The sequence below is a fragment of the Podarcis tiliguerta genome (assembly GCF_965153285.1).
Source record: "Podarcis tiliguerta genome assembly, chromosome: 1".
Taxonomy (NCBI): Eukaryota; Metazoa; Chordata; class Lepidosauria; order Squamata; family Lacertidae; genus Podarcis; species Podarcis tiliguerta.
The window spans coordinates 54,946,057-54,965,567 of record NC_139534.1 but is presented as its reverse complement, the minus strand read 5'-3'; the positions used below and the strand labels follow the sequence as shown (position 1 = coordinate 54,965,567).

General features: G+C 44.7%; 1 protein-coding gene across 18 annotated transcripts in view; it reads left to right on the top strand.

Moving 5' to 3' along the window:
* Positions 1-19,511, top strand: part of SLC43A3 (solute carrier family 43 member 3) — a 43,441-nt gene that overhangs the window by 8,723 nt on the left and 15,207 nt on the right. For 9 of the 18 annotated variants that reach the window (XR_014511977.1, XR_014511978.1, XR_014511979.1 and 6 more), the window contains 2 exons: positions 14,887-15,111; positions 16,487-16,616. Coding sequence is in view for 12 of the 18 variants with exons in the window: in XM_083443168.1 (XP_083299294.1) it covers positions 14,928-15,111; positions 16,487-16,616 (314 nt within the window). In the remaining 6 variants the exon portion in view is untranslated. Of the gene's footprint in view, positions 1-3,272; positions 3,604-3,635; positions 3,655-7,733; positions 7,968-9,251; positions 9,460-9,921; positions 10,067-14,886; positions 15,112-16,486; positions 16,617-19,511 lie in introns of those variants that run through there. The other 9 variants (XR_014511982.1, XM_083443170.1, XM_083443163.1 and 6 more) reach the window with 8 other exon arrangements.

Genomic DNA, 19,511 nt, shown 5'->3' with positions numbered 1-19,511 from the left:
GTTGGAAAAAGTTCTACCAGAGGTATCCTTGTCCAGGACATTGAGGACTGTAAAATAACTAGCACCTTGGATTGTGCCTGGAAACTAACCTGTGGTCCAGACCAGTGCAGTTTTTCTAGCACTGCACAAACTCTGCAGTCCATTCTTGACCACTAACCAAGAAGCTGTGATTCTGGACCAGCTACTGTTTCCCATTTTCAAGGGAGGAACCAAACAGTCTTGCTGTAAGGGTGACCATGGATTTCATACATCCAACTGTTACAGACTTGCACAGTTACTTGTGACCCACTGAGCATTGTTGTTGTTTAGTCGTTTAATCGTGTCCGACTCTTTGTGACCACATGGACCAGAGCACGCCAGGCACTTATATGCCTGTTGTCTTTGTCCATGGAGTTTTCTTAGCAGGGATACTGGAGTGGCTTGCTGGTTCCTGCTCCAGGTGGATCACGCTTGGTCAAAACTCTCCACTATGACCTGTCCATCTTGGGTGGCCCTGCACGGCATAGTCCATAGCTTCTCTGAGTTATTCAAGTCCCTTCGCCACGGCAAGGCAGTGATCCATGAAGGGGAAATGTAGCATACCACTTATTTTTTGTGACTACTAGGTGTTTGACAAGTTCTCTGTATTGTATTTCTGCCCCCCCACCACTCCCAGTGAGTTTCTTACTCCCTCCAGTACTTAGATAACAATAAGTTATCAGCTAACATGGCAATATAAGGTCACCTATGAAGGAAGTACATCTTTTTTGTCCTTCACAGTGGGTTCTGGCAGGATTTACACTACCAAATTATATAAAGACAATAAACTTGAGAAAAAGGTATTTAATAAAAAAAAACTAATTTACTTCAAAACTTCAAATAATATCTGCATATGGCCAGTGCTATTTTTCTAGAAAAAGAGGTTCCAGAACTCACCATGAACACGTCCCTTGTTCTCTTAGAATGACAATGGTGCCCACCTGAGAGGTGTCAGAACTGAGTTCCAGCTGAAAAAAGCCCTGCATATGGTATAAGTGCATAGAATAAAGACCAAAAATACAAAATTGTCATCATTGTAATTAACAAACACATTTTAAAAACTTTTTAAAAAGCCATAATTGAGCATTTCCCCTCTATAAGGAGTCTTGCTCAAAATGATTTTATGTAATTATGAAATCTACATAAATGTGTATGTAAAGAAATTGCATTACATCTTTTAGGACACGCTGCCCTTCTGAGGTGATAAACACTTGAAAATAACAGCAACTGCAGTTTAATCATTAATATTAACATAGTAACTGAAAACTATCAACAGCTAAAAACCTTCAGGCACAGACCATTAATTAATCAAGTGCAGACTGGAATAAAAACATCTTCAGAGATTTCTTTTAAAACATAAATAATGATGCAATAGTACGTGTTTTCATGGAGAGGAAGTTCCCAAGGTGTGGGGCCAAAAGGTCTTATATCTGTTCCCCAGCAATCTAACAGCTCCTAGTGACAGGCTGGAGATCAGGGTGGTCCTTGGATAACCTGATCCCAAACTGTTTAGGGTTTAAAAAGCCAAAGCCAGCACACTGAAATGACTTGGAATCAGTGCAGAATAGGCAGGGCTGGTCCACCCATGAGGCAAGGGGAGGCAACTGCCTCAGGCTGCAGGATCCCACAGGGGCAGCAGATCTGGCTTTCAATGCATAGTCTGCTGCTGCCGCCGCCATCTCAATGACAGCAAAAACTGTGGTGCACTCCTTGGAGGCTGAATCTGTCACCTCCTCAACAGCTCCTCCTATGCTGGCTCTAGAGTGGCCTCTTGGCGAATAGAAGGTGCTGCTGGTCTCCTTCCCCCATTGTTCCCAATGTAAATCTCTCTCTCTCCCCCCCCCCCCCACCTTCCTGGATGTAGAGCTTCACTCGCCCCTTCTTTCCTAGCAGAGTCCCCCCACCATTTTGTGGTTTGCCTTGGGCCTGGTCCTCAGAATAGGTTGAATATGATCTGAATGCCTAGATTAATTTGATGCATAGCAATAGAAAAGAGAAACTCCTGAGTGCAATATTAAAATTGACTGGAAAATGTACTTGCACTATAGCAGTAGACATTATTCCACCCATGCCACCACATTTTTATGCTTCACCTTGATCACTGAGGTCTTCTGATGGGGCGTAGGAGGCCAACCCCAGTTCAGCTGGCCTTCACCACGAACTGAGAATATAGTGTGGCAGACCCTGACCTGCAGAACTCCTTGCCAGTAGAGGTTCAGCAGGAGTCATCTGCTCGCTTTTAGACATCTTCTGAAAAACAGGCTTTTCGAACCTGAGATATTATTTTTTTTGCCAAACAGCTGGTATGCCTGGTGTTTTTCTTGTTTTTATTATAGTATTGTATTTTTAGTTTGTTTGCTGCCTTGCAATATTTTATATGAAAGTGTGCTTATACATATTTAAACAAAATAAATAAAAAGTGTATTCTTTGGTCGGTGTATTTTAATATTGTGCAAGGAGGCACTGTGTTCAGTGGATGAAGTGACTCAGACCAGTCCTTACCTCTCAGCTTAACCTACCTCAGAGGATTAAATTAGAGTGAGGGATGGGGAAGATCTTGTATGCTGCTTTGAATTCTCTGGAGGAAAAGTGGGATATTATTTAATTTATAATGCTCTATTTTCTCTGGTCAAGCAGGTCTTGTCAGGTCTTGAAGCACTGTAAATAAGCACTGTGTTTGTCTGGAGATGCTAATAGGATGTGGGGGGGGGGTAGGATTGTGTATCCCATGCATAGACAGTTTATTATGCCACAGGGGGAGTGTGTGTCCCATTGACACTTTAATCTCAGATATATGTGTCCCTAAATTGTGGTAAATTAAACCACCCTGGACTAAAGTGCAGGCATCACTCTGCCATGCCAGCTACACAGTTGTAAAAAATCCTGATGTGACGGAAAGGTTAACTGAAAAATTACTGAGGGAATCATAATGATTTTAGAAAGTGTGACCTACAAATGCTGGCAAAGTCGGTGTCAATAATGACACACAATCAATGCAGTGGGAAAGGGAAATCCAGGCATATGGAAAGAGTGATAGTTCTGGGCCAAAGTTAATCTTTAGTGCTGGAAAGCAACTCCTTTGGCATAATTAAGTGGACTTTTCACAAGCCCTTGCAATAATGTACCTCCATTAAGGGTCCATTAAGGAAGTTAAATAAACAAGTGTAAGGTGCAAAGTCTCGTTAGGAATTAAAAGGTCTTTCTAACTGTAAGCGGTAGCAGAAGGTGCTTGTCCCTGCTTCTTGCAGCTTGGAGTGGGAGCAGCGCTAATGGCTTGGAAGACACACACATGCCCCCCCCCCCATGAGATTTGCTTAATGGCACACATGTGGGAGTTCAGCTAAGATGGGGAGGGCAAACTTTTTTCAAAGAGGGCCAGATTTGATGAAGTGAACATGTGTGAGGGCCAACCAAAGTAGTTGAGCTTTTTTAAGGATTTTACCCCAGGAAATACACTGCCACAGGGGCTGGGGCTGGATTAAACCGACTGGCGGCCCAGATTAAGCCCCCAAATGGACTTTGGACATGCTGAGCTAAGACATCCAGATGGTGGAATGTGCAGCGCAATGGAAGACACAAAGCAACGTAGGTACATCTCCAGCTTTGAAGAGAGGCTAATGGTCTTCTGAGGTGCATGTAAGTTTTCCCCAGGTTTAGGTCAATTGGCATGTTACAACTGTAATTCTTACTGTGTACTAGGAGAGTGATGTGGTTTTGTACAGAAAAGCTCGAAGTGCAGCCAAAGTGGGCTGTCTTCTGTCCCTCATTTCCATGACAAAACTGTTAAGTCTAAACATACTGTTGGTTGGTAAACTGATGCACGTGTACTGTTTTCTGTAGGGGTCTTAAGGCAGAAGGGATTGCACCACCTGTGTAGTAATCAGGAAAATGCAAATATCCTGGAATTGTTGGTGTGGAGATATGGGTGGAGAAGTAGAGTGGGCATCTTGCTGCATATTTATTTAGTGGAAGATATATGCATTAAGTTCTAAGTTGCAGATATGAAGCAGCCTAACCCCCTTGACTTTTTGTTATCTAGTTTGTGATGCTTGCAGTCTGGGTTATATTGCGAGCCCACGTACTAAACCCTGTCCCTGGAGCCTACCTGACATGACAACAATGTAGGGGCTTAAATTAGGCCACAACTTTATCGAATTTCAGGTGTAGGAACCTTGGCTTAGGCCTTGGAAGGTATCCCTCTCATAGGCTTAGGATGTGCAGGGCAGTCAGGTGTTGTGGGTGAGGACTGTAAAGCGTGAACTTACACAGTGTGCCCTCCCACTTTGCCGAAGCTGGGAGTTTGACTGTATGCTGCCACTCCAGCGCCAGTGACTCCTGCAAGCAACCCTTTCATGGATCCTGCTGCCGCATGGGGATGCATGCAGATGCTACCCCCATCTCAAAGATAGACTATAGAATACCGACCAAGGCCTAAAACCGCCAAAGTTGTGACAAATTGCTATGGGGAAGGCAAAACCTGCCAATGCAGGGAAATTCCTTCCCGGTTCTGAACACAGCAACCATCTTACAACTATAGCAGCGCCTGCTGACCTAGGAAGCAAGAGGTTAGCCTGCAAAAGAAGACCGTGTTATATTTTAGGGAGGGTTGGGTGGGTGAACTTGGAAAGAAAACAAAGTGAGCCTGGGCCTAAGAGCATCGGCCTTTTTCCGACCCTCGCCCCACCCCCAGCCTGCAGCCCATTGACCCGCTGAGATGGGGACGGGGAGGTGGCAACCCTGTAGCCAAGGTGGGTGGCACCCTGGTCCCAGGAACTGCTGCATGGTGTCGCAAACCCTGCCCCCCTCTTGGAGGGGGGTGAACAGTAATTGTGTTCTGTGAGGGCAAAAGAGAATATATGGAGAATTTTCATGACTGGGTTGCAACAAAGTGGCCTTGATGGTAGCTGTCACTCCTTTTAAGTAGGTCTGTGTGACAACGAAGAGCAGATCATGGAAAATAAATGGTGAGCTGGATCTCACAGGCACAAAAGATTATTAACTTCACTATATAGCGTAGACGTGGTGAACCTTTGGTCTGCTAGGAGTTGCTGAAGTACAACTCCCATTATCCCTGTCCATTGGCCATGCTTGGGAGTTGTAGCTTAGCAATGTCTAGAGGGCCAAAGATTACTCACACTTGCCTTACAGAGTGAAGGGTTGCATTGTTCCCTCCTCCACACATCCACACTATATAGTCTCCGTTACAATAGTTCACAGTAAAGCACTAAAGATTGTGTACACAAATTCAGTGTTTTTTAATTCATTACCTTTGTAGATAGACTTAAAACTATATTTGGTCATCATTATGTCTCCTTTGGAAACTCCTCTGTAAGAGAGTTAGGATGCCATACAGTCCTACTTCTTGAAGTCCCAGTGCTGTGAACAGTCAATATAGCATGTAGTTTCTGTGGAAAAGGCAGAGTTTGCAGATCTTCATCTCTGAGATACCTGGACCACTTTGGAATCCAAAATAGCTTGGATCCAAAGCAGTCTAGGGTGTAGCTGCCTAGCTCCGAAGCTCTGGAACAGTGTTAGAATCTTGGGAAGTCTCCTAAGGTGTTCTTAAAATATATATTTTGTAACCTTGTCCTTTGTTGTTGTTGTTTAGTTGTTTAGTCGTGTCCGACTCTTCGTGACCCCATGGACCAGAGCACGCCAGGCACTTCTGTCTTCCACTGCCTCCCGCAGTTTGGTCAGACTCATGTTTGTAGCTTCGAAGACACTATCCAACCATCTCGTCCTCTGTCGTCCCCTTCTCCTTGTGCCCTCCATCTTTCCCAACATCAGGGTCTTTTCCAGGGAGTCTTCTCTTCTCATGAGGTGGCCAAAGTATTGGAGCCTCAGCTTCACGATCTGTCCTTCCAGTGAGCACTCAGGGCTGATTTCCTTAAGAATGGATAGGTTTGATCTTCTTGCAGTCCATGGGACTCTCAAGAGTCTCCTCCAGCACCATAATTCAAAAGCATCAATTCTTCAGCGATCAGCCTTCTTTATGGTCCAGCTCTCACTTCCATACATCACTACTGGGAAAACCATAGCTTTTACTATGTGGACCTTTGTTGGCAAGGTGATGTCTCTGCTTTTAAAGATGCTGTCTAGGTTTGTCATTGCTTTCCTCCCAAGAAGCAGGCGTCTCTTAATTTCATGGCTGCTGTCACCATCTGCAGTGATCATGGAGCCCAAGAAGGTAAAATCTCTCACTGCCTCCATTTCCTCCCCTTCTATTTGCCAGGAGGTGATGGGACCAGTGGCCATGATCTTCGGTTTTTTTGATGTTGAGCTTCAGACCATATTTTGCACCTGTCCTCTTTCACCCTCAATAAAAGGTTTTTTAATTCCTCCTCACTTTCTGCCATCGAGGTTGTGTCATCTGCATATCTGAGGTTGTTATTTCTTCCAGCAATCTTAATTCCAGCTAGGGATTCATCCAGCCCAGCCTTTCGCATGATGAATTCTGCATATAAGTTAAATAGGCAGAGAGACAAAATACAGCCTTGTCGTACTCCTTTCCCAATTTTGAACCAATCAGTTGTTCCATATCCAGTTCTAACTGTAGCTTCTTGTCCCACATAGAGATTTCTCAGGAGACAGATGAGGTGAGGTGATCAGGCACTCCCATTTCTTTAAGAACCTTGTCCTACTTCTTTATTAACTGAAAATATCAGACAGAAAAGAGTCAGGAAGTAGGGGAGGGATTCTGTGACTTGCAGTTCTAGCTGCCAGTCAAGGTATGAATTTTACCAGGTCTCTCCTTTCACTTCCAATTGCACTGCTTTTGGGAGGAACTCATCCACCTAAATCCTAACCAATTTTTTGCTTTGTGACTTTAGGGCAAATTGAACAGTAAAGAATCTAGGACTTTGTAAAGCCTCAAAGACTTGTTTTGTTCATTCCTTCAGTTTTGATTTTACATTATATTTGAAAATCAATTAAAAATGCAAAAAATATACTGGTTTTATTCAAAATTCACTAACCTCTGTATCTATCCTTCTGCAAATGTTTCAGGGAATGTACCTTAAGGGCACATTGTGTGACATGTTTCTACAAAGTACCCACAAAACCATAGGGTAGGGCATCAAACCTTTTTAAATTATTTCAAACTTGTCATCTAATGGAGGTGAATTCATGTAGTACTGACTAGCAGATGTACAAGGGCACAGCTATAATTCTTTTGTCTATGGGAAAATATATGTAGCTGTGCCCTTGTGCATCTGCTACGCGGAGAGCTGAGCCCTCCAACCCATTTGAGCTTGACATCTCATTTTAATTTAAACAATCCCAAGAGAAATAGCAGGAAGCTAAAGGGGTGCATCCAGCAGTAATTCATTGGTGACCTCTAAGGCAAATGCTATTAAGATCATAGCCTTGTAAATGAAACTGGAGGAATTTCTGCAAGAAGTTCTCTTCTGCCTGTGGGATCTTTTGTGGGCCACAGTGTCAGGCCAAGGCATTTTGCTGCCTGAGGCAGAGTGGCAAAACAGCACCCCTCTCCCAAGTCCAGATGCCTAGTATTCAAGGTTGGTTGAGTTATTTTGGCACCTGCAGCAGAAAATCCCACAAGTACTTCTCCCTGCCCCACTCCCTGGCACTAAAAAAATTACCATAATAAATTAAGTAACTAATTTGTTGCCCATTTATGATTCTCTGTCAAGTGCTGGGGCTGGCCCAGCCCATCATTACATAACGGGTTGCTAGCCTAGTCAAGTGGCTGAGATAAGGAGCAGAGGGATTGCAGACTTCTGGGTCTGGGTAGATAGGAACGGAGAATTTGTCTACTCCACATATTGTAGTCCTAAGGGAAGGGTGTGGAGAAGCAGCAAAGCCAGGGGAAAGTTTTGGCAGTTGTTAGATTTGCGGGGCGTTAGCTCTGTTGAGCATAAGGCATTCTGAGCCTGCTCAGAGCACCTCTGCATACATGCCAACTGCCCCTCCTTCTGTTCTAGCCCCTGGTAAGTGCCTATTTTTGTTTTGTTGGGGAAATGCCTTATTTGAACTTTGTTAGGGGGAGTTCCTAGCTATGCCATCCTTTTGAGTTTCAGCTGCCTACTCCAGGTCTGCAGAAATGGGGGAGGAGGGGGGACGCATCTTGCCACTAGCATGCATTCATGTAAATTAGGGTGGTGAATCCTTTTATAAAAAATCTGTTGAGGGTCCACATTCAGTGGGGGGAGGCTCTGCAAACCAATGGTGGGTGGGTTAGTATTTAAATCTGTGTGAAGCTGGAGCTGCCCCTTTTCTTTCTTTCTGCCACTCCTTTCTCTTTCCCTCCTTTCCCCTCATTTTCCTCCTCCTTGCCACCTGCATGGTGCTTATGCCAAGAGCCACAAGTTGCCCTCCGCTGATGTCAAAGCATACATGTGTGCACCAAGGTCTTGTGCTATTTTACGTACACACACTGCAGCTGCTTAAGGTACATTTTTGAACTGTTGATACCATATTGCAGGACATTTTTAACCAAACAATCCAACACCCTGCTTATTTTTGGTAGAGTTGGTGTAATTTCATCTGTAAAATGTTGCCCCTAGCAACTCTAGAGTTCTACAGTTGTGCCATATAATCGCCAACCATTGCAGAATCAAGCTCCTGTTCAAATTAAGCCCAGGGTTCAGGGTTTTTCAATTTTCTGAGAAAAAGGTCAGCATTTGGGGGAACAAGATATTGAGCCATAAGCTTTAAGGAAGGTGTTACATTTGTAAGCTAGAGGTTTTGGCACCCCTTTCACACAGTTTGAGCACCAAATGCTGGGTCACACTTAAGAAGACCTGCACTACAGGAAGGTCTTCTGGGGCCGTTTTATGTGGTGAAATATTCTTTTGCAGAGATAAATTCCAGCGTAGATCAAAATGTGCATTTCATCACTTGTGAAGTGCACCACATGTATTTAATTTATTTTATGGGTGAGGACGTTGCTGTGTACCTCAGCTTCCCATGAAGTGTCCTGGTATCTCACAGGAAAAAGCCAATGCTGTGTGAAATATCTGGGTAGAAACTGAGTAAGGGAGAGATCTGGGGCAGCAGCCTATGCATGAATGTGACAGTACTGGTGAATATGTGTCAGTGTACCCATCACAAGTGCCATCGTTTGTCTGACTGAGACTTCTTCCACCAGAGGATCTCCTCTTTCAACATTTGTTTCCTTCCTCTAGGGAAGGAGGGAGGAGACATAAGGGAGGAGAGAGACTCTGGGCATTCTCTTAAGTTGCATGTGGTCCCAGTCCAGTGTCTGCTTCCTGTTGTTCATTATTCTGCTGACTGGACCTGCCTTCATTGGCAAAGGTCTCACTCTCTGGAGGCAGCTGTGTGTCTTTCGGGTCTTGTCTGAGAGTGGCTTGTGGAAAACCATGTCACTTCTGAGACATGAGGCGCATACGCAGGTCAGCAGCATCTCTTGCCCCTCTTCACTCTCTGGCAGGTGTCCAGCCCATGAGAGCTTAGCCAAGGGTAAGATGTTTATGGGGAAAATATGAGGAAGTTTTGAAAATAGCTGAATGATTCTAAGGGGAACCAGATGCTGCTGTGAGGCATGAAGGAACAGAGATACGTGTTTGGGAGATTGAGAATGACTCAGGAAAGTGAGGGGAGGTGATCAGAGAGTAAAAAGAGTCCTTGCTGGATAGACTTGAGTGGGTAATAAATATAACTGAGGGGATGCAAAGAGATATCGAGGTGTGTGGTGTCATGGTAGTGGAAGAAATGAGATTAAGCAAGAATCTGGAGTGGGAGGAGGAGGAGGAGGAGGAGGAGGAGCAAGGAGTGGGAGAAAGGCAGCAAGTCCAAATAAAAACATTTCTTCCTATCCCCATCCTCAAAGAGTCTGTAGTGTGTCCACTCTTTAAAAAGCCAACCTTGGACCCAATGGAATGCAACAGCCATTGGCCAGTTGCTAGCCCTGCATTTTTCTAGATGGTGGCGAGGGCAGTGGTGGAGCCGCTACAGCTGCTTCTGGAGGAGACAAATGATCTAGATTCATTTCAGTCTGGTTTCACATCTGAGTTTGGGACTGAACCAGCCTTTGTTGCTTTGATGGATGACCTTTATCAGGAAAAAGGTAGGGGACTGCAACCCCACTTCTTTTGCTGCATCTCTCAGCAAGTGATTCTCCTGGCCTGGTTCTGCGCGCTGGTTATTGGGGGCACTGTTCTACAGTGGTTCTGTTCTTACTTGCAGGGTCATGTCCAGAAAGCAGCATGATGGGGAGACTGCTTCTCAGCCCCATGGCAGTATACAGTCCTGGAGGGCACTCTGTTCTCCCCTGTGCTGTCCAACATCTATATGAAGCCATTGGGAATGGTAGTTTTGGGAGCAAGGTCTCATCAGTATGCTGCGGATGCCAAGCTCTGTTTCTCCATTACATCTGACTCAGGAGAGGCTGTGAAAGAGTGGTGGACTTGAATGAGGCCAATAAGATGAGTCTGAACCTTGTGAAGACAGAGACCTTGTGGGAGAACAGTTCTCACATCCAGGCAAAAGGCTAGCTTCCTGTCATGGGTGGGGTTGCACCCCCTCTAAACAAACAGGTCCATACTTTGGGGGTACTTTTTGAGTCAGTATTGTCACTTGAGGTTCAGGTTGCTTCTGTAGCTAGGAGAGCCTTTTATCAACTTTGCCTGGTACGTCAGTTATGGTCATGCCTGGATAGGGATAACCTGATTTCTCTGGCTTATGCACTGGTAGCCTCAATACTTGATTATTGTAACATGCTGTATGTGGGGCTGCCTTAGTGTCTGGTCTGGAAGCTTCAGCTGGTGCAGAATGCTGCAGTCAACAGTAGTTTGGTGGCAGGAACAGACTACTGCCAACACATGACGCTGGTGTTAAAAAGACCCACCCTGGCTTCCTGTCTGCAACTGGGTCAAATTAAACAGGGTTCTTGTACTAGTCTACAAATAGCTGAATAACTTCGGTCCAAGGTACCTTAAGGCCCACCTTACCCTGCATACCCAAGTTGGTCACTGAGGTCATTGTGTGTGGGGAGCACTATTAGTGGTTCCCTATGGGCCAGAAGCATGACATGCCAATGAAGAGCCATGCCTTCAGTGTTGTGGGCCCAACTCTATGGCACTCCCTCCCACATCTGGGGCACTGCCCCTGCTGAGTTTGGACTCCTGGTCAAAACTCTCTAATTTTTGTTTATCGGAGGTTTAATTATGTTTTTAATGTTGTACATTGTATATTTTATTATAAGCCACTTTGAGACCCATGTGGTGAAAAGTGGCACATAGTTTTAACAATAAATAAATGAATAAATATTGCCCTACTTTGGCTTTTCGAGTCCAACTGCTGAGTGGTGTGAGAAGAAAACAAGACAAATACAGGGCAGGCATGTGTAAGATGTTTTGATTTGGGTTGATGAACTGACAAGTGAAAGGAAGTGATGCTTACTAGCTTTCTACTAGTCTGTTTACTATATGTTTCCAGTAGAATAATTCATCCTTGGGTTTTTATTTAGCTTTTGACAATATCCTCCTGACTTGAGACACCCTATAGTGAGATCAGTATCCCAAAGGGAGTCTGTTGCTCTGGTACTCCTCCCTCACATCCTACTCAGCATGGTCCCAATGTTTATAGTAGAAGAAGCCTGAGTCTCTATTTGAGCAGAGAGTACCTGGATCAAACTAGGTCTAGCCCTGTGGAGCTGGGTCCCAGTTCTCTTCTAAGTGATTGAGATGTGATGTAGTTTATTTACCAGCCATTAAAGCTCAGCTTGGGTAGTTAATTTAGGTGGAACATGTTGATAGGGCTTGGATTGAACGGGCCCCAGAAATGTGGAACATTATTTTTAACATTTACCACCACCCACAGCTGAGAGGGAACAGGCTTTTATTAAAAGAATGTGTGATTAATGATTCACAGACAAAGCTGCAGCTATGAAGGTTATACAATGCAACATGCCCCACATCCACACACACACAAACACACACACTTTCTCTCTCCATATGCAACCCACCACAATAACCAAAGACCAAACCTATCTCTCTGCTTATTATACAGCACTGAAGAAATACCATGGTGATGAGCTTGCCAGCAAAAGCTAGGAGGATGGTAGAAATATAGATAAGTGAGGGGATAACTGGTGGCATAGGCACATGTCAAGCAGGAGGATAGGTGATTGACAGAAAGTTGGGTGTCTTAAGTTAAACAGATGGCAGGATGTGAATCTGTGAATGTTGGAGGGAGTTTGAGAGGGTGCATTCCTGTTTAGCAATGATCATATGTGCAATCAATCATCACGTGTAACTGCACAAGCTCATCTTTCATGCCTTCTTACCCTTGTCACACTTTTCCATCTCTCTGTAATCTCTCCTGCTGCCAGTAGTCTAAATGTAAACTGTGAGCTTCTCAGGGCAGGGGTCTCTCTCTGTTAAGTGAAGAATACCCTGATGGCACTATAAAAATGCATTATTATTATTTTGTTAACAATGACTTGTCTTTGCTTACTTGAACTGTACAGGGTGCGGATTCAAAACTCAAAAGCGTATTCCATATCAGATACCATTAGAAAAGTGTGGCTGTGTTGTCCAATGTTGAATTCATTGTTTTGTATTAAGGACTTGTGTGTGTAGGAGAAAGTGTGACGCTTGGATGTACATCGTTGCAGACAGTGATTGTATACATGTTTATTTTGCTTCATGTATAAGTACTGTGAAGCTGTGTGTGGACAGGCAGTGAAATGTGTCTGTGCAATAGTCACATGTGATGTCAACACATAGATTTCATGCTTTTTCCGACATGCAGGTTCTTACAGTGTAAGGGTAATGCACGAAGCGGCTTTTAGGGTGCGTGCCTGCTGCTGTTCTATCATGAAATTTAGCAAGGATATAATGCAACGTTTATTTATAATTGGAACCATGGTGTGGAGGGAGACTTGAAGCTTACCCCCCACACTGTGACCCTGATCTGATCAGAGCAGGGCCAGATTTAGGGTGCTGCAGGTGGTTTTCTCTACATGGGGTGCCAAGCCAGGGTGTGTGTGCAAACATTATGGGTACAGTAACCAAAAGAAATTATTGTGAAAATAAGGCATATTTGGGTGGGGTGGGGTGGGATCTTGTCCTTGCCCAGGGTCCCATATTACCAATGTCTGCCCTTGATCAGAGGCCCTTGGTGCTAACTTCTTCCCACTGTAAATATTCAAGGAGGAAGATTGTGATTACGGTGAGGCAAAGGATCAAACCCCTACCCCCTTGATACCTTGGTGCCAATTTCACTCAGCCCCCATGTGCTGGCCATTTTTCTTTTTAAAAAATACTTCCATGGCAGGGCCTATCTTGTTTGACTCTGAAAAACAACGGGGTTGCCTAAGGCAAAGAAGTACCATATTTTTCGCTCTATAAGACACACCAGACCACAAGACGCACCTAGTTTTTGGAGGAGGAATACAAGAAGAAAAATATTCTGAATCTCAGAAGCCAGAACAGCAAGAGGGATCGCTGCGCAGCGAAAGCAGCGATCCCTCTTGCTGTTCTGGCTTCTGGGATAGCTGCGCAGCCTGCATTCGCTCCATAAGACGCACACACATTTCCCCTTACTTTTTAGGAGGGAAAAAGTGAGTCTTATAGAGCAAAAAATACGGTACTTTCTTGGCCACGGAGAGATTTGATCAAGGACTTCCCACCTCACCCTGTTAATCACTCACCAGCTTTCCTTTCTGCAGAAAAGTGTGTGAGAGACACATTTTGGTGGAATCTGTAGTAAAAGAAAAAAAACAAGCAGATTCCACCCCACCCCTCCCAGATACAGCTTTGTTGACCTTTTCTATGAAAGCCAAGCTATCATATTTTTTTTTGTTTAAATGAAATGTAACATTTATTAAAACATTGTTGTTAACTAGTGTACTTCAAGCCAATGTAGCAGCAGCAGCTCAGTCTTGTTGCAATAGCACAGAGGGCTTTCCCTACCACCACAAACCAGAGACCTGGAGAAATCCTGCAGCAAAGTCATTGCCGCAAGAGGGCTTGTATGGCATGGTGTGGTGTAGGGTTGCTTGAGTGTTTGATGTGGGAAGTAGGGTATAAACCCTACCCCCTTGAAGGTCACTGGGTAGGCCACTGTCGGAGTGAATTGTCCCACTGCAAGGTAAAGGAGAACAAAGTTACATAAAGGAGAACCCTATAATGACATGGAGTACGCTCCAGAGATTTTACCCAACTCCACTGCAATATAGTTACACTGAAGAGAGGCAATGAGTTCAAAGGAACTGGGTGCACTCAGCAACATGCACCAGTCCCAAGTCACCAGATTCTTCCAATATTAGCGCATGAAATCCTGTAAGTTTAGCTATCTTTATCCTCTGACTTGCTAGGCGAGTTTGGTCTCGTTTCTGTGCTCCTGAGGTGCAGCTAGGGCTTTCTCACAACAGATCAATAGAGAAGGGCAGTGCCAAGTTGTTCTGCATCTGCCCATAAGCTAGTTGTCCTTGGAAGCTTCATAACTGAACTCCCCAACTGTTTTTTGTAAGCAGCCTGAGCTTTAAATTCTCTTTATTATTGCAAGCACTCCATTTAAAAATAGAGTGCTTTGCCAAAACCCAAGGATCACTGTAGCTATTCACAAACCTATTCTGTGTCCATTTTACACATTCTTATATTGTCTCTCTTTCTCTTCTTATGATTGTTTCCTTGTGTTGTAGATGTAGAGAGCTTGCTTGGTCCTTGCTCATGGTCTTATGATATTACCACTAATCTGCTTCCTCATTTCCCCCTTTGCCTCTCTACTAGGTCCAGCATCTTCAGCCAGCCTCCCCTTATAAACTCATGCATGCTGTTACACATTTCACTGCAGAAGCAGCTGCTTGCTACTGAGCAACTTGGATACTCCCTGCTTAGTTTTCCACATATTTCACTGACTACATTTTCTCTTTGGTTGCAGGATCAGAAAAGGAATTTCCTCAGGATCAACAGGGACGCGCCATGGAGCTTCGGGGCTCAAGCACGGCCAAACGTCTGGCCACGCTACTCTCAGGTCTAGTGGAATGCATGTGCTTTGCGGGTGTCATTTTTGGATGGGCATCCCTGGTGTACGTCCTCAAGGATATGCGCTACTTTGAGGATCTGTGTATGTCTGCAGCTGCCAATCAAACAAGCAATGTCACAGGTAAGATCAGATGGTGGGGGTCTGCTTCTAAGGGGAAGCTGAGTTTATACACATACTGGGCTAGTTGGGAGTCACAAACAGCTGTATGGGCAGGACTGCACAACTTGTAATCCTACCAAGCCAAATGCAGACGGTTGTTCATGTATTGTGAACTGCCAGATGCTTGATAACCCTGCTTTTGCAGGCAGCAGAAATCAATGAGTTTTACCAAGCCTGCGGCAGATAACCATGCATAGCTGGTGGTCTGCATTCAGCTTGGTGGGTCACATGTTGAGCAGGTCTGACATAGGGAGTTAGTTTGGAACTGCACAGAGAGTGGGTGTGAGAGTGTATGAATTATGGCAGAGGTGAGGTGCTCCAGAAGTTGTTGGACTCCTCACTCCCATCAGTCCCAGACACCATGGCCAATGGAGAGGGATGATGGGAGCTGGAGTCCACAAAATGTCACAGGTTCCCTGCCCCTGGACTCATGAATGTGTTGAGACATTCATGCTGGTTCAGAAGTACCATTGGAGACTGGCTGGTGTGGTCCATACATCATCCCGAGTGATGCCCCTGTGAGTACAGCACTCATTTTATAGGTTTTCTCACTGTGATGTGAGCACCTCATTGCAAGGATACAAACTTTCCTACCGTGCTCCTCTCATGCAGGCTTTGTGGCTTGGAATGGCAGGTTTGGTTCATCTGAAAAAAGGAATTCAATCTAACATACTGAGTGGCAGCTGGAGCCCATTCTGCCTTAACAGATGTGCTCCTTAGCAAGCACTCCACCCCGCAGGCTGGTACACTTGCTTGTAAATAATTCTTGCGTTACATTTTGTGAATGGGTAGACTGCAAAAAGTTCAAGGAACAGAACAAGGAGCATTTCGGGATGTGGAGGGAAAGTTGCTGTTTCCATGTCCTGAACTGAAGGCTGGAAGGGGAGCACTGATGTAGGTTCAGTCTAATGCAACACCAAATGCTCCCCAGGACATGCCAGGCTTTCAGTGCCAGGGCTCAACCATAGTAATAAAGTGAGTATTTTTAAGTACCCGCAGGGTGCCCTTTCAAAACATTTAAGTAACTGCAACCATTGCCAGCACTTAAGGAATCTGAGGTTAAGGGCTGTCAAATGAGAAGCTGTGAAACTTTCATCAGGAGGGTTTGATCCTGGCTCCTCTCCTTTTGGAAACTGGGTACTGGCTATGAACAATATGGTGCTAGGGGTTTGCTTTGCATGTGGGACAGGGTGTGTTAGGCTGGGAGACATACAGTAGATAAAAATCTAAAGTATGTTGAGTCTGAGCTCTGCACACAGTAAATATGGGCTTGGGGGTTTATACATAGGACTGAATTGCATTAGGGACCATATCTGAATTCTCTGTCCCTTTGCAGACTGCAGTGCTCAGGATGAGCAGTTTTCCCTCATCTTCACCATTGGCTCCTTCATGAACAACTTCATGACCTTCCCAACAGGCTACATCTTTGACCGCTTTGGTACCACAGCAGCACGTCTGCTTGCCATGTAAGTGTTGGGGCACAACCTGTTCTCATTTTCCCTGCTTTGAGCTCTCTGCCTTTTCTGTGGAACTGAAGCAGGATTGCCAGCGCCTGCCATTAAAGAGCTCCCCTGCCTTTAATAGTCATGTAGTGGGGAGAAACTGGGCAGCAGCGAACTCTTCCACCACCACAGCCCTAAGAAGATGTGAGAAGTGGAACCTGCTGAATTCCACCCTGCAATGCAACACTTAAAATCCTTTATAGATTAAGAGTGAGTAATCCTAGACTGAAGTAAGTTCACTCTCTGAAACTTGATTCAGGGACTGAAGTATTCTGGAGGGTGGGTCCTAGGGTGACTACTCACATTGCATCACCAAAAGAGGAGCAAAGCAGACACAAATCTGCACAAAATTTCCCCAACATTTATTTATCATCTAAAACGTGATGCCTACCTATAGGCTGAAGTGGTTCAGGCCACTCTTACTGTCTATTCTTCCAGTCCCTTTTTTAGGTGGGATGGGTGGAGTCCCAAACACTTGGCATATGCTGGGCAGACAGGAACTGTGATGGTCAGAAATTCACTTCTATGCACATTTCTATCCCTCCCTCCTTCCTGATTCTTTCCTTATCTTCCACCCATGCTCTTGTGCATGCTGTCAGACAGCTAGAATGATAAAATGCCTGTTATCTTTAACAGCCCAGACTGCCTCCATATGAGTACTGCGAAGTTTCTCTTGATTTAGTACTAATCTTCACATAACTCTAATAAACAGCTTGCTGCTCCTGTCAAGGGAGGGAGGTTATACCCAAGGGAGGAAGGTCAGAAACTTTTGCTAGTTTTTGCATGAGGCCTCTGCAGACTGCTGCATACAAAACATCAGCCTCCCTCTTATGTAATAAATGAACAGGATATGTAACTGAGTACACATGCATGCACATTTTTAGTTTGCATTGACATGTTCAGTTTCTGAAAGACAGTTCCTTCGTCTCCTCAAATTTAAAAAAGTTTGACCGAAGCAGTGAAGGGGAGAGCAGGCTGACTGGGGATAGATAGGGTCTCACAGGATGAGCAGGAAGTATTAGAAAAGTAACTAGCAGCTGTCCATGGCTTGGAGGGCCTATTCGTAAGACTCCTTGAGACTGTGGCAGCTGCAGTTTTTCATCTGACAACTCTGACTTCTATTTGGGCTGTGTACAGAACTAGCTGCATAGCAAGTGTGCAGGCATGTGCTGGACACAGATTGGCTAGGCTGTGGGCAACAGGTATAACGAGCTCCTGGACTTTATTTTAAGATGGAAATTGGAAACTTTTGACATTTTTTTACCTAGCTGCATTTGAAGTTGTAGCAGTTTTCACACTGAAACCATTGAGCCTTCTAATGGTCAGGGCTTCAAAACCAATCTTATTTTTCCACCTTGGGGGTGGGGAATAGAAGTGATGTGCTTCTGGAGTCAATATTACCTGAAATAAAATCTGAAATGCCTGTATTCTTCACTTGTGTGGGGAACCTGGTGCATCCATGAAATGCACACAGCTCACCCTTCACAAACAAGGGCCTGAGCCGATGTTTCTAAATTCCCTATCAGTTGATAGTGACAGGAGAACAGGGAGACAATGACGCTTCCCCCTCTCTTTCACCATAAAATAACTGGGTGTGGTGTAGTTATCAATGGAAATGACTGGCAGGTGATTTAGGGCAGACAAAATAAAATGGTTCTTCACACGGCACATAATTCATATATGAAACTCACTGCAAAACATGCTGATTATATACAGCACTTCTGCCCAAGTACATTTTAGCTGTGAATCAAACCAATCTGTGTTCCCCTGGTGATCATGCCAAATTGTGGCGAGGGCAGTTTCTGGGATGGGAGGTTAGTGAGCCTACAGCAGTGAGGTGTCAATGTTCAATCTTGCCCTGTTATCTGATACAGATTTTATTTATGATCAGCTGCAAACAGGGAGCCCTTTGCAGTGCCTGTTCTTTGAGCTGGATACCCAAGTGAAGCAATGTTTATGCCAGCCTATGAGGCAGGAAGTCCAAGGGTTCCTATGACCACACGCAGGAAGCTAGTATTTGCTGTGGCTGCAGTTTGTGAGGTTCCTTAACTGGCTGGGCGTATTAATGGAGTGGGCAAAGTCATGCGGCTCATGTGAGTGAACTGATCAACCATGTGGGCAGGAGAGTAGTGCTGAGGTGGCTCTTTTGGGTTCTTGCCCTCTTTCATCGCAGGGCACGTGGCCAACTAAGCAGAGCTGTGGAAATGTTTTCCTAACCTGGTGTTATCTGCTGGGTGTTACCTAGTACAAAAAGAATGTTAATGGGTGCAGCATTCCAAAAACATCAGAAGACTCCCCAAGGAATCAGCAGGGGAGGATATGGTTAAAATTGTTTCTCCACAGCTGCTTAAGTTCCAATAATTATCACCCACCCAGTGCCATTTGCCTTTTTTAAAAAAAGAACCTGTATATTAGAGACAGAAGACAAGCAATAACTTTCATGTAGTTTGTCTATCAGTATCTGAACTGAAACTAAACTAGAGTTAATGTTCATTCACATTCTCATGTGGGTGGGTATAAGTAATAAATCATCATCATCATCATCATCATTCTTTCTCATAATCCTAAACAAAAATGGAGGACAATTTTTAACAATCCAACCAGAGGCAGATCTGGGGGTCTCAAATTTCAGTGGCATCCTGTGTGACACCAAAATTCGATGCCTCTTGCACTCCATTGTAAATCCTAGCTGTGGTGTCCTTGGCAGCGCCCCTAAAACTCCACACCCGGTACAACAGAACTAGTCACACTCCCCTAAACCTGCCCCTGGTCCAACTCCCTCCAGGCTGTGCCTTTGCCTGAGTCTCTCTTCTTTTCTAATTTCAGTTTCTATTCTGTTCCTCAGCATGGTTTCCTTCA